Raw genomic sequence first — 27751 nt, 5'->3', positions numbered from 1 at the left:
TATCCACTGTTTGGTATACTAAAAAAAGTATTTGCATTTGAAAATCGCCTCCATTGCAAGCTATTTTAGTTCCAGTCCAATACTGAGAATACGAATATGGTCTATTTAAACACTAATGCGAAAAATTATACTTTGTTTTTAAAGCTTATTTTCTTGTGTTCTTGTCTCCATTTGTTCAATATTCGTACTCTACGAGGGAGAGTAGAGACTGTTAGAGGGCACTGGTCTGAAGATGTCAACGTCAGAAGAAATCCTGGACGCGGGCACCACTTCCAGAGGCGATTTGGGCCTACTTGGTCTAAACAGGGCAGTTTCCTTCCTTTCTCACCGGTTTCTAGAAGGAGGAAATTTGAATAAGAATGAAGGAAACAAGAACATAGGAATTACACTTTTCTCACAGAGCTACGAATCGAAAACGTATTTTTGAACAAAAACCATATGAGTGTGCATGCCCGAGTGCTATGATTGAACGGGCCTGAACTTTTTAGATGTTCTTGTGGCCTTGCTTCTATCTCCCGGTTTTATCTATACTGATGATGACAACCATAGTTGATCGAGGGACTGGTTATGATACTTCCTTCAACAGCGAGAATAGTGTTGTCGCGATCGATGTTGAATTGACCGTGACAGTGCACAATCTTTTGTTTTCGCTTCAAAATTTAAATGAAGTTTCCTTGTTGTAGATGCCCCAGTGCGCAATTTGCTCTCCAGTATGGCGGCTTTTGTACCATGTGATCGCCAGCTGCTCAACCTCGTTCCCAGGGTCTCTCTTCTCTGCCTCCATTGGAGGCAGAGAAGAGAGACCCTGGGAACGAGGTTGGCCAGCTGCTAACGGTCCATTACTTCAACGCCATCAATGTAACACGATACAGATCCAGACACCAAACTATTGTAATTGATACCCCCCCAAAAAAAATAAATAAAAAAATTAAAACGAACAAAGAAATCGGAATTCTGTCTTAAACAGAGTAGGAAAATCAGCGATATTTGTCGTAAACAGGGTCAGGGTATGAGGGGCCGCGCCGCACCTCCCCACCCAGGGATATATCGAGTCCCCCGGGGGGGGGGGGGGGGGTTGTCCTTAACAGATTATGAGATTTTACACACATCCGTTGTCGTTGAAAGAGTGAAAAGACATTAAACGACATTCCAGTAAGGTACATAATTAAAAGCAATTATAAAGCTTGAACGAGTTCTTGGAGCGTGTCAAGCTCCACGTGAAATCTGAAATAACAGTGATGAAATAAGATGGGAGAGCAAGTTGATAGCAACGCGTTAAATGCTCACTGAAGAGATACAAAGCAGGAGAGTTTTCAACGTTTCATACGATTGAAGGGCGAGTTTTGTGTATGAATCGTTATCCTCCATGTTCATCAGCCGTATATGTTTGCGGTCAAATCAAATTCACATAAGAATGATTCGTTTTTTTCCTTTTGTCAAGACTCAGAGAGGACACCGTATGCATTTAGAATCCAGACCTTTTGAGCTCATTAAGTGATTTCTGAGTCCTTTCGCGCAAATTCACACAGAAAACTTTAATAGTTTTATATCTTGTTTTCATTTCATTGTAGACCAGCCCCAGAACGGTTTCAAACACGTAAGGACATCATGTGTAACCACGAAAAATGGTTACTTAAAGAAAATATTGGCCTCGTTTAAGTGTCCTAATGGACTTCAAAAGATTCTCAATTCATTAGACATTATTTAATGTATTTCTGTGTTTATAAAACTCTTTTGTCCTTTCCAGCTTGCATTATGTAAAATACATTAATTTAATATGTCGACGACTTAAATCTTTTACTGATAGTCCAAATAAATAAATCTGTTTACATAAAATGCGGTTAGTGATAAAGGCATTCGTTGTTTACTTTGGCAAGGTTTTGACCATCACAGCGGTTTGGAGCCTGTCTGAAGAAATAAATCCTTTAATTCTCTGGCATAAATCATGCAATCCTTGCATTAAGCCAATAAGATTGGCATCCGGGAAGCAATTCTAGAAATTTATAATCGGAAAAAGGCAACGCCAATGAAAACAAGTTTAAACAAAACGTTGCTCATTTTCAAGGGGCGAATCTCGATCACTTTTCTTCAAGTTTTGTATCGTCATAAAGTCAAAGCTTTCAAAATCACGTAACTTGAAGCCAAGTTAAATTTTCTTTCTAGGCTAGAAATATTCGTTCTCTTACCATTTTCTATTTACCAAATTTGATTCAAGTAATGTTGGAAAATATCTTAAAGTTAATAAAGCCGGGGCAAATGAACAGTTATTGTTTCGTAATCCTTGGATTCGTTGCGTTTGCCGAAGCTGTCAATGTCGCCTTGAAAACCTAATTTGTCCAATTTCAATGCTCCGGACCTTTTCTCTTTGGGCACAGCTAAATGTCCCTTATCAAATTTTCGTCGTGATTCTTGTCTCGTGATATCAGCGACCGCGGAGACTCTGATCTTCGGTAACTTTATGTGGTCTTTCGTTTCCTTGCCGACTTCTTCTAAATTTATTATGTGGTCCCTTAACCCTGTTGAGGCGTTTATTTCCGTTCTTATCTCTCCGAGATTGCTAAACTGAGCTTGCAGTCTTAACCTTTCCTGCTTTCGTTGTCTGTACAAGCCATCGAGTTTGTCCAAGATCTCGACATGACCAGCACCCATAAGATCTTTATACATTATTCGACGAGCTTTGTACCGTTCGATTAACTTTTCGAAAGAATCAGGGTTGTTTTCTTCTCCCGATGGTTTCCTTTCTTGTCAACAAATCTCTCCATAGGGACAATTTCCTTTGTCCCTGCTGAGCTGTATTTAGCCGGAACGTGTGATTTCTCAGCCGTACTTAACACCTCTTTGTGATGATTAACTGATTCGCTTGCGAAGAACAACTGGTTTCGAAGGCTTTCTGCTGGCTTCAGTGATGTGATGACTTTAAAATGTCCGAATTTGTCGTAGCCGTACGAAGCCTTTTGTGCGAAGACCATCAAAGGTCCATCTCGACCGTTGTGTTCAAACTTGGATAAATTTAATCCTTTAGTGTCGCATGACAGTGTAGTTTGCTTTCCTTTTACAATAGCTGATTTGATTCTATCGCTGTGGAGTCCTGTGTTGGATTTGACCACTGGAATGTCGACGTCCTTGAACTGTTTCGTCTCAATTCGCACTTTACTCCACTCCGTCATGTTTTCGTGTGGAAAACCTATACTTTTTTCCCTTTCATTTCCGTCTGAGTGATTAGTGATAATGCGGCGACCCATTGTTTTGTCTCATCCCACTTGATTGGCTTGGAAAGCAAGCTTACGATCGACCATGAGTGCAAAATGCATTCCATAAATTACATGCATAAATTACATATAGTTGCCCTGAGGTTAAACTACTTGAAGAACTTTGAGATTCAGGCGGGAAGGAAAGACTATGGTTTCTTACCGACTCGCGTTAAAATTTTGCTGTCGGTTTTCTTTCGTCTAACTCTAAGGGCTGATGTGGGGAATGGAAAATGTCCAAATTTGGCGCTCTGCTCTCTCAGCAGTAATTACATGCAACATGAAGCGATATGGCGGGAAACTAAACAAAAGATACCGGAAGTTCTTAAATGTGTAGGCGTTAAAAGAAGATCACTGTCGCGGGTGCGCTGTGTGAATGGACGTGGCAGTCTTCCATAGCGTGACTCAAACCAATCAATGATAGCATACGTAACTTTAGATCCTTAGAACAAAATCATGCCATTTTACACTTCTGTGAAACAGTATATCTCACGTTTCCGCGGGGAGGGATTCCCTACGCATTTGCCGTTCTCGAATTACGATAAACATTCGCTCCGTCCTCTGAAACGGCTGATAGTGGATGTATCGCATGTTACGAAGAAACCGTTTGGAACAATAAAGTTCGTGTGATCATCGCTTTAATTAAGTGAGCTGGGAAAGGTTACAGTGGCTTGTAGCAATGGCCAGTGTGAATTCTCGAGCAGAATTGATTCCGAACAGAGCGTTTACTCCGACTGGAAGCGATGAGTTGATGATGATGGATGACGATCCAGATTTTCAAGCCAAGATGCCTCTGACGCCGAAGCGACATCACTCTTCTTACGAAAACATGAATGGTCATCGTTTTGCTGACGACACCCACCAATACGAAGACCCTGGCAAGCTGAGGGATGCAGTCTTTCGAGGAAAACCTGCTCCACCAGAGCCCAAAAAATCTGGGACTAAGAGGCCGAGGAAAAAAGTCAACGAAACGTATGAAGCCGTCCAGACTAAGCAGCGGAGAAGGACTTTCACGAATGACTCAGAGTTTTCCGATGGATATCGCAAGGATCGTTGGTCTACATTCTTCAAGATTCTGGCTTTTGCTGCGTGTATTTTTGCACTGGCAGCTTTAGCGGTGACTCTCATGCTTATGCTGGGAATTTTGTCCACGCCAGCTTGCCAAGAATGCACGAAAAAAGTTGTACCGGGGTCATATGAAAGTGGTGTACGAGATGCGCAAGTTTCGGAATCGACGCAAGAATTACGGCAAATGCTGGAGGAACTGAAGTCTAACATGACCGACATGAACTTGGCCGTGAAGGAGAAGGATGGGCTGATCTCGCAGCTTGAGAAGCGAGACTTGGAGCACACCAACAGAATCGATGAGCTGGAGAGAATAGCTGAAAATCTGAAGTTAGCTTCCAAGAACTCGACGATGATTGTCGTCAAAAGTGGACAAAGTGGCCCACAAGGACCGCCAGGGCCCCCTGGGAATCCGGGTCCAAAGGGTGAAGATGGTTTGGACGGAGTTCCAGGGAAGCCAGGAGTGGGGAATATGTCTTTGTGCGTATACAGAGAACTGGAGAGCACTCCTTTCACCGCATCGATAACGGGATTCGGGCAAAATGTGGTCTTAACCGAACCAAACGGATACAGAATCGTCAGCGTTACTTGTTCAACACGTGGGGCTTCGGAATATAATTTAAAGAGCGAATTAAACTCGGAATTACAAGTGAGACAGTACGAATGTGACTGCCGGGGAAAATCCTCTGTTTTTACTGGAGATGGACGGCTATCTTATTGCATTTTGCATTACTGGATGTGTCCAATTATTTCATAAGTATTAATGGTAAAACACTATTATTGCAATTTTTAATGATATGAGAGACGCCACGCCTGGTTCAAGTCAAAGTTTCACTTCAGTGAACTCCTAAATTTTCATAGAATTATCCGAATGTACAGACTCAAGGCATGCATTATGTTATGTTGAAGATCTGCCAGCTCCTGTGGGGTTTATCAAAATTATTGCATCAAATTACTATATTTCAATATTTTTTGGCTCGTTCGAATTCATTGTAAATTAATCTAACTTAACGAATTCGGAATGCCTTTGTTTATAGCTTTCTCTTTTGTCATTTTTGTGAATATATCAATAAGTCTCCAAGGGTTGGAAGGAATTCACTATTTGCAAGAATTTTTTTACAATTTTTTATCCGCTTTTCAATGAAATTGTTTTTTTATGCAATAATTTGCAAGAATTTTTTTACAATTTTTTATCCGCTTTTCAGTCAAATTGTTTTTTTATGCAATAATTTCATGGGGTTGTTTTTTATCTCTGTTGAGAAATTCCAGTGCATGAAGCCATTGTTTGACAATGATTTGATCTTGTACATGCATTCAGCATGATTTTACTCTAAATATTCATACAAACTGTGTATTAAAATTTTTGGTGCCTGGCTTACACAACCGCGTAATTGTTCAAGTCATAAACTGCATTGAAATAATAATTAAAATAAGATGCTCTGTAATTTTTCGGTTTCGCACAAATTATCTTGTAAACAAATGTTATTTAAAACAAGCGTGAGCATTATTTTGCTTTCCACGTTCCTCGGAATAATGTTCTGCGTAAACGTCGTTGTTCAAACAATTAGTTTAATAGAATGTACTGTGTCTCGACATGTCTCTGTCTGCAATTTTCGCGGTGTGTACCAAAGGCCAAGTTATGCTCAGGTGGAACACCATAAAAGGTATCCATGTCGAAGATAATACTCTTCCGCCTCTTCAAGGTGACAGATAACACATCTACGTGAATTCATATCTGTATCTCTTTGTTATGGTCATTGATACAATAGAGAAATAAAGTGGACAAGGAGAATAGCCGATGACATTGTAGCATTACTTTGTGTTCCTTACAGACGCTAAGAGCGCCACTGGAAAGCAATGCTCGGCGAGGTTCAAAGTCTGCAGATGCGTCTAGTAAAGTTGCACATCCTATTATTACAAAAATAATAAATCCGGATGGATTTTTCACTTTTCGTAAAAAATGAAAGCCTTCTTTGCGAAGTGTTTTGTCCAGCTAGGTTGATTGATTAGTTTTTGTGTTTGAAGAAAAAAATTCGTTTTCGATCGTCGCTTTCGGCCTGAGTGATTTGCAGCCAGCTGCATTATTGACTCTTCTGTCATCCGATGCGGGCATAAACGCATCTGTTAGTTTTTGAGACTAAAATTAAAGTTGAATTCAGTCATCCTATACAAAGCCTTTTAAAAATGTAAACTGGCGACCTTTTGTCATTTTAGTAACTGCAGAATAGACCTCCCAATCTGGAGGACAAAACAAGATTGTTTTGCATTTGAAAGGTTTGTTTTTCTCAAGGGACAAAACAATGGTTGTCCTCCAGATTGGGAGTTACTGAAATGGGTCTTCCATTAATTGTGTTCTTTTGGCGGCAACGTCTGAAGAACGAGGTATGTGACAATACATCTTATTCACAAAGTGCAAATAAGTGACCGGGTATAGTATTCTGCAGTTTATCTTAAAACGAGTCCATATTTCTGTTGGTGAACGCACAAAAGTAAGATTGTGGGAGATCTGCCGTTGTTCTTCACTAACGTAGCGGTGATGACGTAACGGGAAAAAATCTTTGTAAATTTTCGCATGCGCGTTGACAAAGTTGAGCGTTCGATATCGAGTCTGGCCATGTGAAAACACAAGCAAGCTTTTTGCAGTTTATGTATTTTTACAATTAAAATCTTTGTTCTAAGTCTAAAAGTCTCTATCGCTTTGCAGTTTTTGTTTAGAGCGGTTTCCTGTTTACTTCAGTGTACTCTTCTGTTTGGGAAATGAAAAACAGGAAAAAATTGAATTCCAATGACTAAATGACTAAGTTGGCCACACAGGAACAATTGAACCCATCCCTGTTAAAAGTTGAACAAACTTCTCTTGTTCACGATTACTTGGTGTAATTCCCGATAAAAAAATACATCCCTGTATTTAGTGGGCGGGCAAAGAACTTTCTATTTCTTCCTGAACAATTGATAGGACTACAATAGATAGTTCATGTTGCCTCATCGGCGTCACATGAATGTTGTTTGACGAAAAAAAGATCGAGAAGGTCTATTTTGGGGTCTGGGGCAGAACTTTCTTATTTTCTTTGCGATTTGAGCCTGAAAATGTTCTTAACGTGTTCATAAAGTTGTGTGTTGTATACTAAGTTAGACTACAGAACCAGAGTTCAATGTTCTGTAGTATATCATGAAATGAGAAAACCACATTGTTAATCTTGCAAAACGTACCTGAGTTTTAACATTTTTCTTTTGCATTTCTTTATTCTTCTACCAAAACGAAAAACCCAAATGTGCCGCAAAATAAAGACGTTCTTAACTGACTCTCAGCCTGGGTCTGTTCTGAGTATATTCTTAAAAATTTGGTTAATATAATATCTCAGCCTAAACGTTACTGATGGAAAAGGTAAATTCTCATAAAAAAGGGTTATTCAGTTTTTCAGTTTTATTACTCGGTAAAGCTTAAGTTGCTCTGATCGCCGCGACATAAATGTTTGTTGACGACACCAAAATTCTTTTCTTCATACACTATCATTTGTCTCACGAGATTACATTGCAAACCAGCTATTGCAAGAATGCCATCTTTCGAGATTTCTGACCTAGCATCATGTTTATTCAGGAATTAGTGTAATGCCTAGCTCCCACTGGTATCCAAACTCTGTGGATCCCGCTGGTTAAAAATCCTTTCCCTGGTAAGGAGTATGAGTTGTATGCCTGTGTTATCACTGATAAATAAAGTATCTGCAACAATCAATATGTCAAAGAATGGCCTTTCATTCCTAAGAGAAAAAAAGAAATTCATATTAATTTCGCAACAGAAGTAAACAGTGCTCGCTTTAGAAGCCAAGATTTTCGTAAGATGCGTCAACGTTGTGTGAGTTCTTAACAAAATTGGTCTTTCACAGAGGAATTCGTGAAAGTTCAGTTGTGATGGTAGTTTGAAAGTTTACATTTTTGCAATTACACCAGTCCACTCAAATACCATTCTCTAGCATGCATCGTGCAACAAAACGTCTTGCGAAATTATTAGAATCTTCACCAACTTGACTTTGCCAAAGACATCAAGATTATAATTTTAATTAATGCCTTGTTTTATTTTCCTCAGAGAGGATTTCGATGTGTGTCGATAGGATAGAGGATAAAGCATGCATATCTATTGTATGAACATCATTCAACGCATTTTACCTTGGTTGTGTTTTCACTAGGACAATTTTAACTAGATAAAGCCGGAAAAGTCCGGAAATACAGTGAAAACACCTCGTCTAGGTTTTAGCTTGTTATTAAAAAATGCAAGCTGTTTTCACAAGCAAAAACAAGGGATTTTCTCGCCTTTACGAGCGGAAATTCACGCAGAGTTATACTACCTCGCGAGATGGCATAACTTGTCCTGATGAACACCGCAGCCAATCGTGCCGCGCGTCTTGACAGAAGCCTGTGGTGATGTCATTTTCCCTCTTTACAGACAAGTCCCTCGCGGTTGAGCTTGAGAAATTCAAAAAGGAAAACGATTTCAACAGTCATTTCTTTCGATTTACAATCCCCCGACCCCACTGGATTCTCCATTTCTTCGGCCAGGTCCTTAAACCGAAATTGTGGTCTTGGATAAGCCTACATATATGTAGTCTTGCTCTTATGGCGCTGAATGTTGTTTCATTGTTGGATTGACAGAATTATTTAAAACTTTTCGTCGCATCTTCCTTATTTGTAAGGAAATAAGCCTCATTGGCTCCTTCTACTTGTCAAAAATACAGCGAAAATAATCACAAGAGAAGTCATTCCAAGCACTACGGCCCCTTTCATTTTTTTATTATGGCGCGCTTTTGCAATTTGAATCCTCTGAGTTAGCGGCTTAGATTGCGGGTTAAATTTCACAGTGAAAACAGTTGTCACTTTTAGCTAGTAAAAGTCGGTTTCTAAACAAAGCCTGGAAAGAATGTTCAGCTAGTTAATCGGCCTAGTGAAAACACAACCCTTGTTTTGTCAGAGAGGCAGAAACTACAATAGGTGTTACCCTATCCATGAATGGCGTTGACAATTTCGTGGAAAACCGCACCTCTGCGTCGCGATAATTCCGACATGTTATGCGATATCCAGGAATTAATTAGAGAGATTTATCTCGAGATATATTTCTGACACAAGTGTTCTTGACACCTAATAATGTCTGTTATGTCACATGTCCCTAAAGCCTTCCTTTCTAAGAATCGAAGGACGACTTGTCTGATCGGTAAATTTCTTATTTTTTCAAGAATCAAGGAAAGGCGTGTATCATTGCATCTCTTCAGTTGCTGACGAAGATGCTTGGAAAACAAACAAAGAGAAAACTTAGAAACTTTCAGTACCAGAAACTCCAGCATGGATTTGTTTCATTCTAGTTAAGGAGGGACGTTTAGCCGGGTTTCTCTAAAATTAAAACGAGAAGTGTCCGTTATTAACCCTTAAGTTTAATAGGCAATCGTCAAGACTGTTAGAAGATCTCTTCGACAGAAAGCGTGGTACAACTTTGGGACGAATGCAACTCCTCTGTTAGAGCCCCCAAAGGAAAAAATGCTTCCCACACTCGGAGGAAGATCTCTTGACGCAGCGGCTCCAGTGTTATGGAATGATTTCCATGCTCACTTACGTGAAATTTGTTCGCTAGTAGTGTTCAAAAAGAAATTGAAGACGCGCCTTTATTAACCCTTAAAAGTTTTGTGGTTTGTATTTTATCATTGTATTGTTTTTCATCGTGAGACTATGTTTATTCTTTAGATCGGGCATTTTTAGTTAGCAAAGTATGTTATGTTAAAGTCCTGTTGATCAGGACATGTAAGAGTTTACTCCACATGTAAATAACGCTCTATATCATATATGAGTGTTAAATTAAATTAAATTAAATTAAATATTTTGACATTCTACAGGGAGACCAAAATGGGGTGATTGTCTTAAAACCTACTCACTTCTTGTAAAAATATTGTGATTATCTCAGTGTGTGATTATCTCAGATGTGTAACTGTTTTTATAGTCAAACTGCAGGGCGCAAGTCTTTTGGGTGAAGCGATGGAGACTTTTATATATCATGATTGTTTGCTTTAGAGCTTCAATTTTAGAGCTGATAAGAACTATTATACCAAAATACTATTCATAAAACTAATTTTCAGTGCATATCCACACAATAGTTAGTGAAGAACAGCTATTCGTAAGCCTGCTGGTCTTTAAGAGAAGTCGATAGCTCTCCTCTCTAACAAATATGTCCCCATGATACACAGAGTTTCACGAAGTCGAGACACTACGTGACTGCAATGAATGTCTATTGTATTTGACGAAGCGGGGATGGAACTTCCTTCGATGTGGGGTATTATTTTTTTGGTCTCCTTCTCCGCTTTTCCGTTGTTATTTACTACAGGCCTGGACATGTAGCACCTGGGTCAAGTTATCAAAGCGCTTTGGTATTGGTAATCAAAACAGATATCGTTTTTGGTGCAATCTTGTAAGAGAACAGAAGACATATATCAAGTGACTGACTGGCGTGACCTTGAAAACGAATGAATTTTACTTACGAACTACGTGTTTTTTATTTAATACTACAAAAATTTCCCATCTTAAATACTTTGGAGATACTGTGATAATATCTAAAAGGAATTTATCCAGTCTCTTGCTTGGAGTATATGTATTTTAGTTTCTTGTCTACTTTTCCTTTTGTAAACAAGAGGCATCACGGTTTGTCATGTCTAAATCCAGAAGAGACGCTTTCATTCAGCGATTGGAATTAAAATGACTCTTTCATGCGAAAGTGAATCAGCAGAAATTTTGCTTTGCCATTCCACCTTTAATTTTAGCTGAAGTCACCGGTGCGGTATGCAGTTGTCGACACTCTGGCTAGCCCACTAATAGCTTCACTTGTCATCATTTCACTAATTGTTTCATGAAAAAAATATCCGGCGGAGATGTCGCCGTGTATACACATGGACAAAGGTCGTTTCTCGAGAGGCGTTAATAATTGACCACTCCCCTTGAGGATCCTTGAGGACAAAAGTATTACGAAGCCCCGTTGTAGGAAGGCAAACCAGTTTTCTTCCTACAAACGGGCAGTCAACTTTTCCTTCTTCATTTTCTTAGCGGTAAAGATGATTTTGACAACTGAGTACTGCATAGCCAAGCAATGTTCACAATCATAATTACGCGAAGTACGATCGTCCCGGTGAGTGTAGTCCTGAAAAGGACTGTTTGAGATGACATTGACTGACGTTTCGACAACCTGAGCGGAAGTCATCTAGTCGCTCAGGTTGTCGAAACGTCAGTCAATGTCATCTCAAACAGTCCTTCTCAGTAACCCAGACGATCGTACTTCACTTAATTATGAGATGACTCCTGGGTTCAAACCATTTTCAATCTTCACAATGTTCACGTCAGTGTTGTATAATGTGTACAAACTCAAGGTGAAATCGAATCATACTAGACCAACCAATATTTTTGTAGTCTGAGGCATCTTAATAAAGGAAATCGAGAGAAATGATTATAAACATTAGCAGAGTGTTTTAGACATACATAGCAAACCAGATCGCTTTGAATCGGGCCGTTGTGGTGTGGATTTCATCTTGCAGTCATAAATTCATCTTGCAAATCAAGACACGATTTCTCGTTTCTATATTTCAATATTTTGCGTTTCAGCACGTTGTTAGAAGAAAAAGCGCTCATTCTTCGCCTCCATGCTGTCACCGAGCGTCTACTACGAAGGATAGATCAAATGAGGGTCAATGCAGTTACATCAACCATTTTTCCCCGAATCGAAAGGAAAGGACTTTTTCTTTGTGTGGAAATGTCTTTTTGTGTACCCATCTGTCCCCCAAGAATGAAACAGTGGCACCCAACGTCAATTTCGGAAAATATCTGTTCGGAAGACGATTTGAGATCTAGAACTTTCGGAACTTCTTGCTTGCCTGCCTGTCCTAAGATTTTCGAACATCTAAAAAAGGGTATAATTGCCCATTTTAAAAGGATTTTTACTCTAAAAAGGTCACTTAGAATTTTCGGGAGCCTTTTTTCGGCCTGAAATTTTCGGAAAGGTATGTCTTGATCCCTATAATTTTCGGATCACTAGACTTTCTGCTAGGAAATCCGAACAGATGAAAAATTTTTAGGGTATAAAAATATGCCTATATCTACCGTTTAAATACCAAAATACGTTTAACAACTGTATGTTTAAGTGCTTTTGAACTATATTCTCGTTGGGTGCCCTCTTGGGAAATTTAGATTGGAAAATAAAAATACAAACAGACAACCAAACAAGGCTAGTTTCAAACGGTGACAAAACAAAATAACAGTCTGTGCGTTCAGGCAAATAATTTGTGTTTTCCTTTGTTTCAAATAAGAAAAAGTTGAATTTATTTTCCTGAGCGTCGACTCACGTGTTTTTTCGTGAACAGTTCTGAAGTGGGTTGCTGCCGACGGCAGTTCGGTTCCAGATGTAAATTCTTATGATTTCTTAAAACCACCCATCTAAATTAAAACTGAACAACTCTCACATTATTGCATTTGGTTACAATCATTTTTAAGGACAGGGATATGTAGTTAAGTCATTTTATATTCTTCTTTTAATTGACTCAGTAGTAATCAAGGAATAACAGGTCTTGCGAGCTCTTGGCACGCAAATTCGAGATATTCTTGTGTTGCTGCCAATTTTGTTAAAATTGTCAACCTTCCAGAGCGTGGCCGTGAATGCGTGGTCTGATGGTCACCTCAGATCACCTTACTTAGGCATGCGTGGGTAACAAAATACAAATAGATTTATGCGTTATCCTGCTTATCACGGCATTAGTGTCATGTAATATATTTTAAAACACATTAAAAACACCGGAAACAAGACACAAAAGTTCATACGAAATGGGAAAAGTCACAGGACATAACACACGTTATTTTAATTATAGTGAAAATATACTTAGCCTTACGGCTTGTTTACGGATATCCTACGACCATTGTTTACTAGCGTAAGATCAAAATAAAGTATCTTGCAACAGTAATGGTGAGAATATCAACTATAATATAAATATATAAAAATTAAAAGTGTGCTCAGGTGCCTACGATGTAACAAAAGTTAAAGACCTAAAGTTTAAAACGTGAAACTTCGAACCTTGCCAACAAAATCCGGCTTGGTTCCAGCAGGTCTTCGTATACCGTCTGGTCACGTGCGTCCCAGTGTTTCGTGACGTAATAACGAAAAGCCCTGGGAACGAGGTTGCACTTTACACCATATTTGGTGTTCGCCCCTCAACGACTTTTTTGTCATTTTTCGAAAATGAACTTGGGTGGACGTCAATCACTAATGTTTCCATGACGAATTCGACTGCCACCAGGAGAACAGGCCAATGTTGTCATGGAAACATTCGATTGACGTCCAGCCAAATTTAGAATTGGAAAATGAAAAAAACCTATCAAGGGGCGCGTGACTGATAAACCGATATTACTCAAATTATTAATAATCAAAGGTATCCTGTGGTAAGCTCGTGGAGTAAGTAAGATGCTGCGTCAGGGCGGTGGGCGAGTCACATGGGCTATACTGCTGGCAATACAAAAAGCTCACTTCGACCGGTTTCCTGTAGACTTAACCAGGATTACAACAAAGGGGTGCAGCCTACTGGCATAAGTTTCTCTCTATTAAACATTCTTTTTTTAAAAATTTGTTTGTAAGCCTCTGTTGTTCGAGCGCATTTAATCGAACACACAAGCTCACAAATAGATGACAACAGGATCTTGTCAAAGAGAGCCTTTATCTCCCATTTTAGACCACTTTAGATATATTAAAATTCGGCTTGGCAGCGAGGCCTAGAGGAAAAAAAACAAAGGAAACTGAATGAACACATTTTTAATCATTTCGATTTAGATTTATGTTCTATTTTGATTTACAGACTTTGCCAGTCAAGCTGGCAGAGCGCCACAACAGCTTGCGTCAATTACCGTGGCCCCTTGATGACTCCCGATGACTTGTTTCTTTTGTTTGTGTCCTCTAAGCCTCACTATCAAGCTGAATTTTAGTACATCGAAAGTGGTCTATGGGGTCCCTAGTAGATTTATTTATAGAACGCCTTCCTTGGGAGATGCAGCACGCCCACTGTTGTAAAGCCAATCAAAACAAAGCCATCTTAGCGTCAAGGGAAATATGATACTTTCCGCGGGAAAAACCTGTTCCTTAAAATAACTTTTACTCAGGAAAGGGTTGACTCAAGGAATCAGTGGAGATCGAGGCTTCATTTGATGAGCTCCCTATGACTGGTAATTCGTTTCGGAGGAAGCTGTGGTAACGCGTCGGCTGATCTTTAAGCCACGGAAACCTAGTGGCATCAATTGAGTCGAAAAAAACTAAATTGATTACCGTCGGGAAATCAAAAGCTGACGTAGTGCGTTAGCCCTTCTAGATGTCCAGATCTTAGAGAGCAGGGACCGAAATTCACGAGAATACTACGCAGATTTCTTGCATATTCCTTTTTTTTTGTTAAAAGCCTGTATATCGTTCACATCCCGTATCCTGTCCCGTCCTTCAATCTCCTCAATGTTTGTTTGTTTGTTTGTTATTTATTTGTTCGAGCAGGTTGAAGTATTGGCAGCTATACGGCTGATGTGGACCTACTATACTCACCCACCCATACACTCACGAAGGACAGCCACAACACCGGGAACTTCATCCCATACTCTTCTCGAATAGAGTGTGGGTTCTTTAATGTCCCACGGGGAACTTATGAACATCAAAGATATTTATGAGACGGGGCCTACGGTTTATAGTCCTTATCCGAGAAGACTTGAAAGTCTAACCATTTGCGGATGTTATTACAAAGGCAGCACATTTTCCTCAGTTATTTTAAGACCCTGGGTGATGGTCCGGCCGGAGTCGAACTTGATTGATAAATTGATAAAACTAGAATAGATATGACCAAGATAGACTGCAAAACAGTCGTTTTCTTCCATTTTCGGAAGGCGCGAAGCGCCGTAAGCGTGATCCTCGCGTGTGAAGCGCGCGAGCCTCACACGCTCGCCGTTTCTACACTCGCTCCAGACCTTTCGTTCGAATATTCATCGCGTTGCTTTTCGTTTGAATATTTCTCGCGTTGCTTGCGTTCGAAAAAAATACGACTGTTTTTCAGTCTATGACCAAGAGCACACAAATTGTTGCTTTATGTCTTACCAAGAAAGAAAGAACGCGCACTAAAACTCGTTTTAGCACATTTGTAAATACGTTTTGCTATTTCATTTTTGTATGTTTAAATAAAGTAAATTACTTTATTAAATTAAGCTTTCTTTCAGTTTTTAAAAAATGTCATTATATTATAATCATTCTCTAATAGACAACTTTTATGGTGTCATGGTGTGAAACCTAACCTTGCTACAGAGTCTAAAATTTAACCGATTGACGCAGCCGAGATCTGTGTAAATAAATAATGTTTGGAATCATTGCGGACCACAAGTGTAAGGTTTAAAGTTACAAAGGGTAAACAATAAAATTAAACTAGTTATAGCTGTCGCTAAAGTGCCAACGAGCCAAGCTTGCGTGATCTTGCGGCTGCAAACATCACGCGGCGTACTCGTGCGGCACTCTCATTGGTTATCGCTACGGTCAATATTTGATCGCTTTGGTCTACATTGCAGCTTTTGGTCTACATTACAATTAAAATTGAAGCGCTTCTGAGATTTCGTCCGCCTAAAAATCTTCTCGCGGCTCTATAAGCTGCCGCCTCGCCAGGCCTTCTGTCTTCAAAAGGCCTGACTCGTTGGCAATTAACTTAACAATAAAATTCGATCGATTTTTACTAAAAACTAGCCAATGAAAAGCGTCAGTGGTGATCCAGCTGTCTAACACGAACTTATCCGGCAAGCAAGATTCGTTCGTCCAATAATTCGTTGGAGTGTAAACTGCATAATACTTTACCGCAAAAACTGTTGCGGCGGCGTTCTGTGTCTTCTTTGCGGAACGAGTTACCTCTACTTCAATGGCACGCAGTCAAATCGCACTATATTTGCTCAATCATACTCTTTGAGGGGGGTGGAAATTGGGTGTTGCGTACGACTTTTTTCCCCAAACTTTCTTCGCAAAAAGTTTTGAGACAATTTCCTTGTCTGAAGTGCCGGTTATGGACAAAAGATATTAGTTCTTATCTGGACAAGTTAATTTTTAGCCAATCAAATTTATTTTTTCCATTTCGTTCTAGCCCTAACCCAAAGAACAAACGAAAAATTGGCTTAGGTTAGTTCGTATCAAAATTTGTTTTTACAAGCGATCTAGGATTAGCCAATTTAGAACAATAAACGGCCCGCTTGAGTTTGCGCGTTCTCCACCTCTATTCAACTCCTGGGTTAAAACCATTTTCAATCTTCACAATGTTCACGTCAGTGTTGTATAATGTGCACAAACTCAAGGTGAAATCGAATCATACTAGACCAACCAATATTTTTGTAGTCTGAGGCATCTTAATGAAGAAAATCGAGAGAAATGATTATAAACATTAGCAGAATGTTGTATTAGACATACATAGAAAACCAGATCGCTTTGAATCGGGCCGTTGTGGTGTGGATTTCAGCTTGCAGTCATAAATTCATATTTCTCGTTTCTATATTTCGCCTCCATGCTGTCACCGAGCGTCTACTACGAAGGATAGATCAAATGAGGGTCAATGCAGTTACATAAACCATTTTTCCCCGAATCGAAAGGAAAGGACTTTTTCCCAAGTAGGGAGGAAATGTCTTTGTGTGTACCCATCTGTCTCCCAAGAATGAAACAGTGGCACCCAACGTCAATTTCGGAAAATATCTGTTCGGAAGACGATTTGAGATCTAGAATTTTCGGAACTTCTTGCTTGCCTGCCTGTCCGAGGATTTTCGAACTTCTTAAAAAAGGGTATAATTGCCCATTTTCAAAGGATTTTTACTCTAAAAAGGTCACCTAGAATTTTCGGGAGCCTTTTTTCGGCCTGAAATTTTCGAAAAGGTATGTCTTGATCCCTATAATTTTCGGATCACTAGACTTTCTGCTGGGAAATCCGAACAGATGAAAAATTTTTAAGGGTATAAAAATACGTTTAACAACTGTATGTTTAAGTGGTTTTGAACTATATTCTCGTTGGGTGCCCCTGATGAAATTGTCTCCGCTTGGGAAATTTAGATTGGAAAATAAAAATACAAACAGACAACCAAACAAGGCTAGTTTCAAACGGTGACAAAACAAAATAACAGTCTGTGGGTTCAGGCAAATAATTTGTGTTTTCCTTTGTTTCAAATAAGAAAAAGTTGAATTTATTTTCCTGAGCGTCGACTCAAGTGTTTGTTCGTGAACAGTTCTGAAGTGGGTTGCTGCCGACGGCAGTTTGGTTGCAGATGTAAATTCTTATGATTTCTTAAAACCACCCATCTAAATTAAAACTGAACAACTCTCACATCATTGCATTTGGTTACAATCATTTTTAAGGACAGGTATATGTAGTTAAGTCATTTTACATTCTTCTTTTAATTGACTCAGTTGTAATCAAGGGATAACAGGTCTTGCGAGCTCTTGGCACGCAAATTCGAGATATTCTTGTGTTGCTGCCAATTTTGTTAAAATTGTCAACCTTCCAGGGCGTGGCCGGGAATGCGTGGTCTGATGGTCACCTCAGATCACCTTACTTAGGCATGCGTGGGTAACAAAATACAAATAGATTTATGCGTTATCCTGCTTATCACGGCATTAGTGTCATGTAATATATTTTAAAACACATTAAAAACACCGGAAACAAGACACAAAAGTTCATACGAAATGGGAAAAGTCACAGGACATAACACACGTTATTTTAATTATAGTGAAAATATACTTAGCCTTACGGCTAGTTTGCGGATATCCTACGACCATTGTTTACTAGCGTAAGATCAAAATAAAGTATCTTGCAACAGTAATGGTGAGAATATCAACTATAATATAAATATATAAAAATTAAAAGTGTTCTCAGGTGCCTACGATGTAACAAAAGTTAAAGACCTAAAGTTTAAAACGTGAAACTTCGAACCTTGCCAACAAAATCCGGCTTGGTTCCAGCAGGTCTTCGTATATCGTCTGGTCACGTGCGTCCCAGTGTTTCGCGACGTAATAACGAAAAGCCCTTGGAACGAGGTTGCACTTTACACCATATTTGGTGTTCGCCCCTCAACGACTTTTTTGTCATTTTTCGAAAATGAACTTGGGTGACGTCAATCACTAATGTTTCCATGACGAATTCGACTGCCGCCAAGAGAACGGGCCAATGTTGTCATGGAAACATTTGATTGACGTCCAGCCAAATTTAGAATTGGAAAATGAAAAAAACCTATCAAGGGGCGCGTGACTGATAAACCGATATTACTCAAATTATTAATAATCAAAGGTATCCTGTGGTAAGCTCGTGGAGTAAGTAAGATGCTGCGTCAGGGAGGTGATATAACGAATTATCAAGCCTATAGAGTGGTTACAAATGTAGTGTAATACATTTTTCTGTTTTACGAATGCATGAATGCGCCTGCAGCCTTAACGACCATTTAACGAATGCGCCTGCCGAACTTGAGACGATCAGAAATCGATTACAAATTTTCCATAGTTTACACCTGACAGCCTGATTCGCCAACCATCCCGATAGCTCTCCACGAGCTAAAAACGATGAGAGGTAGCCAAAAGTATTTAATTTCTGTACCAACAAATTGAGAGATTATTTGTCGCTAACGAAAGATTCCAAGAAACAGGCTCATTCACCTTTGATTCTCCGCGACTTGTACAAACTCGTTGAATCCTTCAATTATGACTGCCATGTTAAAGAACCATACAGAAACGCTGGCAAATAATGAAGGAGAAAAGATTCTTTGGGTCGTCGTCATCGCCAGAAAACGACAAACCCCGGTTTAAAACAAAAGTACAATTACGATGCAACTCCCCATTTACTGAAAAGTCATATCCACTCACATATCCTATATTAATCCTGTGCGCTAGGAAAAGGACCTTATTGTATGACTCCGTTTCAACATCCTTTGTTTGAGTCGTTCAGACCAAATCAGTGTTTATTGTAAGAATCCTTCTTAAACCCCAAAACTGACAATGGATATATTTTTTTTGGCCAATGCATGTTTTTCAGTTGCAGCGAAATAAAACGGTGGGCGAGTCACATGGGCTATACTGCTGGCAATACAAAAAGCTCACTTCGACCGGTTTCCTGTAAAGACTTAACCAGGATTACAACAAAGGGATGCAGCCTACTGGCATAAGTTTCTCTCTATTAAAAATTCTTTTTTTAAAAATTTGTTTGTAAGCCTCTGTTGAAGAGTCTTTGAAAAACTTTTCGAGCGCATTTAATCGAACACACAAAGCTCACAAATAGATGACAACAGGATCTCGTCAAAGGGAGCCTTTATCTCCCATTTTAGACCACTTTAGATATATTAAAATCCGGCTTGGCAGCCAGGCCTAGAGGACACAAACAATGGAAACTGAATGAACATATTTTTAATCATTTCGATTTAGATTTATGTTCTATTTTGATTTACAGACTTTGCCAGTCAAGCTGGCAGAGCGCCACAACAGCTTGCGTCAATTACTGTGGCCCCTTGATGACTCCCGATGACTGGTTTCTTTTGTTTGTGTCCTCTAAGCCTCACTATCAAGCTGAATTTTAATATATCGAAAGTGGTCTATGGGGTCCCTAGTAGATTTATTTATAGAACGCCTTCCTTGGGAGATGCAGCACGCCCACTGTTGTAAAGCCAATCAAAACAAAGCCATCTTAGCGTCAAGGGAAATATGATACTTTCCGCGGGAAAAACCTGTTCCTTAAAATAACTTTTACTCAGGAAAGGGTTGACTCAAGGAATCAGTGGAGATCGAGGCTTCATTTGATGAGCTCCCTATGACTGGTAATTCGTTTCGGAGGAAGCTGTGGTAACGCGTCGGCTGATCTTTAAGCCACGGAAACCTAGTGGCATCAATTGAGTCGAAAAAAACTAAATTGATTACCGTCGGGAAATCAAAAGCTGACGTAGTGCGTTAGCCCTTCTAGATGTCCAGATCTTAGAGAGCAGGGACCGAAATTCACGAGAATACTATGCAGATTTCTTGCATATTCCTTTTTTTTTGGTAAAAGCCTGTATATCGTTCACATCCCGTATCCTGTCCCGTCCTTCAATCTCCTCAATGTTTGTTTGTTTGTTTGTTATTTATTTGTTCGAGCAGGTTGAAGTATTGGCAGCTATACGGCTGATGTGGACCTACTATACTCACCCACCCATACACTCACGAAGGACAGCCACAACACCGGGAACTTCATCCCATACTCTTCTCGAATAGTGTGTGGGTTCTTTAATGTCTCACGGGGAACTTATGAACATCAATGATATTTATGAGACGGGGCCAACGGTTTATAGTCCTTATCCGAGAAGACTTGAAAGTCTAACCATTTGCGGATGTTATTACAAAGGCAGCACATTTTCCTCAGTTATTTTAAGACCCTGGGTGATGGTCCGGCCGGAGTCGAACTCACCGACCTCCCGCATGGCAGCCCGGTGGATCAGTTGGTTGATTGATAAGTTGATAAAACAATAATAGATATGACCAAGATAGACTGCAAAACAGTCGTTTTCTTCCATTTTCGGAAGGCGCGAAGCGCCGTAAGCGTGATCATCGCGTGTGAAGCGCGCGAGCCTCACACGGTCGCCGTTTCTACACTCGCTCCAGACCTTCCGTTTGAATCTTTATCGCGTTGCTTTTCGTTTGAATATTTCTCGCGTTGCTTGCGTTCGAAAAAAATACGACTGTTTTTCAGTCTATGACCAAGAGCACACAAATTGTTGCTTTATGTCTTACCAAGAAAGAAAGAACGCGCACTAAAATTCGTTTTAGCACATTCGTAAACACGTTTTGCTATTTCATTTTTGTACGTTTAAATAAAATAAATTACTTCATTAAATTAAGCTTTCTTTCAGTTTTTAAAAAATGTCATTATCTTATAATCATTCTCTAATAGACAACTTTTATGGTGTTATGGTGTGAAACCTAACCTTGCTACAGAGTCTAAAATTTAACCGATTGACGCTGCCGAGATCTGTGTAAATAAATAATGTTTGGAATCATTGCGGACCACAAGTGTAAGGTTTAAAGTTACAAAGGGTAAACAATAAAATTAAAGTAAGTTAACAATAAAATTCGATCGATTTTTACTTATAACTAGCCAATGAAAAGCGTCAGTGGTGATCCAGCCGTCTAACACGAACTTATCCGGCAAGCAAGATTCGTTCGTCCAATAATTCGTTGGAGTGTAAACTGCATAATACTTTACCGCAAAAACTGTTGCGGCGGCGTTCTGTGTCTTCTTTGCGGAACGAGTTACCTCTACTTCAATGGCACGCAGTCAAATCGCACTATATTTGCACAATCATACTCTTTGAGGGGGGTGGAAATTGGGTGTTGCGTACGACTTTTTTCCCCAAATTTTCTTCGCAAAAAATTTTGAGACAATTTCCTTGTTTGAAGTGCCGGTTATGGACAAAAGATATTAGTTCTTATCTGGACAAGTTAATTTTTAGCCAATCAAATTTATTTTTTCCATTTCGTTCTAGCCCTAACCCAAAGAACAAACGAAAAATTGGCTTAGGTTAGTTCGTATCAAAATTTGTTTTTACAAGCGATCTAGGATTAGCCAATTTAGAACAATAAACGGCCCGCTTGAGTTTGCGCGTTCTCCACCTCTATTCAACTCCTGGGTTAAAACCATTTTCAATCTTCACAATGTTCACGTCAGTGTTGTATAATGTGCACAAACTCAAGGTGAAATCGAATCATACTAGACCAACCAATATTTTTGTAGTCTGAGGCATCTTAATGAAGAAAATCGAGAGAAATGATTATAAACATTAGCAGAATGTTGTATTAGACATACATAGAAAACCAGATCGCTTTGAATCGGGCCGTTGTGGTGTGGATTTCAGCTTGCAGTCATAAATTCATATTTCTCGTTTTTATATTTCGCCTCCATGCTGTCACCGAGCGTCTACTACGAAGGATAGATCAAATGAAGGTCAATGCAGTTACATCAACCTTTTTTCCCCGAATCGAAAGGAAAGGACTTTTTCCCAAGTAGGGAGGAAATGTCTTTGTGTGTACCCATCTGTCTCCCAAGAATGAAACAGTGGCACCCAACGTCAATTTCGGAAAATATGTGTTCGGAAGACGATTTGAGATCTAGAATTTTCGGAACCTCTTGCTTGCCTGCCTGTCCTAGGATTTTCGAACATCTAAAAAAGGGTATAATTGCCCATTTTCAAAGGACTTTTACTCTAAAAAGGTCACCTAGAATTTTCGGGAGCCTTTTTTCGGCCTGAAATTTTCGGAAAGGTATGTCTTGATCCCTATAATTTTCGGATCACTAGACTTTCTGCTAGGAAATCCGAACAGATGAAAAATTTTTAGGGTATAAAAATATGCCTATATCTACCGTTTAAATACCAAAATACGTTTAACAACTGTATGTTTAAGTGGTTTTGAGCTATATTCTCGTTGGGTGCCCCTGATTAAATTGTCTCCGCTTGGGAAATTTAGACTGGAAAATAAAAATACAAACAGACAACCAAACAAGGCTAGTTTCAAACGGTGACAAAACAAAATAACAGTCTGTGGGTTCAGGCAAATAATTTGTGTTTTCCTTTGTTTCAAATAAGAAAAAGTTGAATTTATTTTCCTGAGCGTCGACTCAAGTGTTTTTTCGTGAACAGTTCTGAAATGGGTTGCTGCCGACGGCAATATGGTTCCAGATGTAAATTCTTATGATTTCTTAAAACCACCCATCTAAATTAAAACTGAACAACTCTCACATCATTGCATTTGGTTACAATCATTTTTAAGGACAGGTATATGTAGTTAAGTCATTTTACATTCTTCTTTTAATTGATTCAGTAGTAATCAAGGGATAACCGATCATTCGAGATATTCTTGTGTTGCTGCCAATTTTGTTAAAATTGTCAACCGTCCAGGGCGTGGCCGGGAATGCGTGGTCTGTCACCTCAGATCACCTTACTTAGGCATGCGTGGGTAACAAAATACAAATAGATTTATGCGTTATCCGCTTATCACGGCATTAGTGTCATGTAATATATTTTAAAACACATTAAAAACACCGGAAACAAGACACAAAAGTTCATACGAAATGGGAAAAGTCACAGGACATAACACACGTTATTTTAATTATAGTGAAAATATACTTAGCCTTACGGCTAGTTTGCGTATATCCTACGACTATTGTTTACTAGCGTAAGATCAAAATAAAGTATCTTGCAACAGTAATGGTGAGAATATCAACTATAATATAAATATATAAAAATTAAAAGTGTGCTCAGGTGCCTACGATGTAACAAAAGTTAAAGACCTAAAGTTTAAAACGTGAAACTTCGAACCTTGCCAACAAAATCCGGCTTGGTTCCAGCAGGTCTTCGTATACCGTCTGGTCACGTGCGTCCCAGTGTTTCGTGACGTAATAACGAAAAGCCCTGGGAACGAGGTTGCACTTTACACCATATTTGGTGTTCGCCCCTCAACGACTTTTTTGTCATTTTTCGAAAATGAACTTGGGTGGACGTCAATCACTAATGTTTCCATGACGAATTCGACTGCCACCAAGAGAACAGGCCAATGTTGTCATGGAAACATTCGATTGACGTCCAGCCAAATTTAGAATTGGAAAATGAAAAAAACCTATCAAGGGGCGCGTGACTGATAAACCGATATTACTCAAATTATTAATAATCAAAGGTATCCTGTGGTAAGCTCGTGGAGTAAGTAAGATGCTGCGTCAGGGCGGTGGGCGAGTCACATGGGCTATACTGCTGGCAATACAAAAAGCTCACTTCGACCGGTTTCCTGTAAAGACTTAACCAGGATTACAACAAAGGGGTGCAGCCTACTGGCATAAGTTTCTCTCTATTAAACATTCTTTTTTTTAAAATTTGTTTGTAAGCCTCTGTTGTTCGAGCGCATTTAATCGAACACACAAGCTCACAAATAGATGACAACAGGATCTCGTCAAAGGGAGCCTTTATCTCCCATTTTAGACCACTTTAGATATATTAAAATTCGGCTTGGCAGCGAGGCCTAGAGGAAAAAAAACAAAGGAAACTGAATGAACACATGTTTAATCATTTCGATTTAGATTTATGTTCTATTTTGATTTACAGACTTTGCCAGTCAAGCTGGCAGAGCGCCACAACAGCTTGCGTCAATTACCGTGGCCCCTTGATGACTCCCGATGACTTGTTTCTTTTGTTTGTGTCCTCTAAGCCTCACTATCAAGCTGAATTTTAATATATCGAAAGTGGTCTATGGGGTCCCTAGTAGATTTATTTATAGAACGCCTTCCTTGGGAGATGCAGCACGCCCACTGTTGTAGAGCCAATCAAAACAAAGCCATCTTAGCGTCAAGGGAAATATGATACTTTCCGCGGGAAAAACCTGTTCCTTAAAATAACTTTTACTCAGGAAAGGGTTGACTCAAGGAATCAGTGGAGATCGAGGCTTCATTTGATGAGCTCCCTATGACTGGTAATTCGTTTCGGAGGAAGCTGTGGTAACGCGTCGGCTGATCTTTAAGCCACGGAAACCTAGTGGCATCAATTGAGTCGAAAAAAACTAAATTGATTACCGTCGGGAAATCAAAAGCTGACGTAGTGCGTTAGCCCTTCTAGATGTCCAGATCTTAGAGAGCAGGGACCGAAATTCACGAGAATACTATGCAGATTTCTTGCATATTCCTTTTTTTGGTAAAAGCCTGTATATCGTTCACATCCCGTATCCTGTCCCGTCCTTCAATCTCCTCAATGTTTGTTTGTTTGTTTGTTATTTATTTGTTCGAGCAGGTTGAAGTATTGGCAGCTATACGGCTGATGTGGACCTACTATACTCACCCACCCATACACTCACGAAGGACAGCCACAACACCGGGAACTTCATCCCATACTCTTCTCGAATAGTGTGTGGGTTCTTTAATGTCTCACGGGGAACTTATGAACATCAATGATATTTATGAGACGGGGCCAACGGTTTATAGTCCTTATCCGAGAAGACTTGAAAGTCTAACCATTTGCGGATGTTATTACAAAGGCAGCACATTTTCCTCAGTTATTTTAAGACCCTGGGTGATGGTCCGGCCGGAGTCGAACTCACCGACCTCCCGCATGGCAGCCCGGTGGATCAGTTGGTTGATTGATAAGTTGATAAAACAATAATAGATATGACCAAGATAGACTGCAAAACAGTCGTTTTCTTCCATTTTCGGAAGGCGCGAAGCGCCGTAAGCGTGATCATCGCGTGTGAAGCGCGCGAGCCTCACACGCTCGCCGTTTCTACACTCGCTCCAGATCTTTCGTTTGAATCTTTATCGCGTTGCTTTTCGTTTGAATATTTCTCGCGTTGCTTGCGTTCGCAAAAAATACGACTGTTTTTCAGTCTATGACCAAGAGCACACAAATTGTTGCTTTATGTCTTACCAAGAAAGAAAGAACGCGCACTAAAACTCGTTTTAGCACATTCGTAAACACGTTTTGCTATTTCATTTTTGTATGTTTAAATAAAATAAATTACTTCATTAAATTAAGCTTTCTTTCAGTTTTTAAAAAATGTCATTATCTTATAATCATTCTCTAATAGACAACTTTTATGGTGTTATGGTGTGAAACCTAACCTTGCTACAGAGTCTAAAATTTAACCGATTGACGCTGCCGAGATCTGTGTAAATAAATAATGTTTGGAATCATTGCGGACCACAAGTGTAAGGTTTAAAGTTACAAAGGGTAAACAATAAAATTAAAGTAAGTTAACAATAAAATTCGATCGATTTTTACTTATAACTAGCCAATGAAAAGCGTCAGTGGTGATCCAGCCGTCTAACACGAACTTATCCGGCAAGCAAGATTCGTTCGTCCAATAATTCGTTGGAGTGTAAACTGCATAATACTTTACCGCAAAAACTGTTGCGGCGGCGTTCTGTGTCTTCTTTGCGGAACGAGTTACCTCTACTTCAATGGCACGCAGTCAAATCGCACTATATTTGCACAATCATACTCTTTGAGGGGGGTGGAAATTGGGTGTTGCGTACGACTTTTTTCCCCAAATTTTCTTCGCAAAAAATTTTGAGACAATTTCCTTGTTTGAAGTGCCGGTTATGGACAAAAGATATTAGTTCTTATCTGGACAAGTTAATTTTTAGCCAATCAAATTTATGTTTTCTATTTCGTTCTAACCCTAACCCAAAGAACAAATGAAAAATTGGCTTAGGTTAGTTCGTATCAAAATTTGTTTTTACAAGCGATCTAGGATTAGCCAATTTAGAACAATAAACGGCCCGCTTGAGTTTGCGCGTTCTCCACCTCTATTCAACTCCTGGGTTAAAACCATTTTCAATCTTCACAATGTTCACGTCAGTGTTGTATAATGTGCACAAACTCAAGGTGAAATCGAATCATACTAGACCAACCAATATTTTTGTAGTCTGAGGCATCTTAATGAAGAAAATCGAGAGAAATGATTATAAACATTAGCAGAATGTTGTATTAGACATACATAGAAAACCAGATCGCTTTGAATCGGGCCGTTGTGGTGTGGATTTCAGCTTGCAGTCATAAATTCATATTTCTCGTTTTTATATTTCGCCTCCATGCTGTCACCGAGCGTCTACTACGAAGGATAGATCAAATGAAGGTCAATGCAGTTACATCAACCTTTTTTCCCCGAATCGAAAGGAAAGGACTTTTTCCCAAGTAGGGAGGAAATGTCTTTGTGTGTACCCATCTGTCTCCCAAGAATGAAACAGTGGCACCCAACGTCAATTTCGGAAAATATGTGTTCGGAAGACGATTTGAGATCTAGAATTTTCGGAACCTCTTGCTTGCCTGCCTGTCCTAGGATTTTCGAACATCTAAAAAATGGTATATATGCCGATTTTCAGAGGACTTTTACTCTAAAAAGGTCACCTAGAATTTTCGGCAGCCTTTTTTCGGCCTGAAATTTTCGGAAAGGTATGTCTCGATCCCTATAATTTTCGGATCACTAGACTTTCTGCTAGGAAATCCGAACAGATGAAAAATTTTTAGGGTATAAAAATATGCCTATATCTACCGTTTAAATACCAAAATACGTTTAACAACTGTATGTTTAAGTGGTTTTGAGCTATATTCTCGTTGGGTGCCCCTGATTAAATTGTCTCCGCTTGGGAAATTTAGACTGGAAAATAAAAATACAAACAGACAACCAAACAAGGCTAGTTTCAAACGGTGACAAAACAAAATAACAGTCTGTGGGTTCAGGCAAATAATTTGTGTTTTCCTTTGTTTCAAATAAGAAAAAGTTGAATTTATTTTCCTGAGCGTCGACTCAAGTGTTTTTTCGTGAACAGTTCTGAAATGGGTTGCTGCCGACGGCAATATGGTTCCAGATGTAAATTCTTATGATTTCTTAAAACCACCCATCT

General features: G+C 39.4%; 1 protein-coding gene and 1 pseudogene across 1 annotated transcript; one reads left to right on the top strand and one right to left on the bottom strand.

The window, feature by feature from the left end:
* Positions 1–1689: 1689 nt before the first annotated feature.
* LOC138026121 (uncharacterized) lies at positions 1690–3242 on the bottom strand (annotated as a pseudogene).
* Positions 3243–3927: 685 nt separating this feature from the next.
* LOC138026120 (uncharacterized) lies at positions 3928–6110 on the top strand. Its single transcript, XM_068873322.1, has one exon. The coding sequence runs from the start codon at positions 3928–3930 to the stop codon at positions 5068–5070; it is 1143 nt and encodes a 380-aa protein (XP_068729423.1). The 3' UTR covers positions 5071–6110.
* The last annotated feature ends 21641 nt before the right edge of the window (positions 6111–27751 follow it).

The sequence above is a fragment of the Montipora capricornis genome, chromosome 12, assembly GCF_036669925.1.
Source record: "Montipora capricornis isolate CH-2021 chromosome 12, ASM3666992v2, whole genome shotgun sequence".
Classification (NCBI taxonomy): domain Eukaryota; kingdom Metazoa; phylum Cnidaria; class Anthozoa; order Scleractinia; family Acroporidae; genus Montipora; species Montipora capricornis.
The sequence above is the reverse complement of the archived record's forward strand: the minus strand, read 5'-3'. Positions and strand labels throughout refer to the sequence as shown.

What these genes read in the sequence shown, in the direction of transcription:
- LOC138026120 (XM_068873322.1), top strand. Translation starts at nt 3,928, where the DNA reads ATGGCCAGTGTGAATTCTCGAGCAGAATTGATTCCGAACAGAGCGTTT.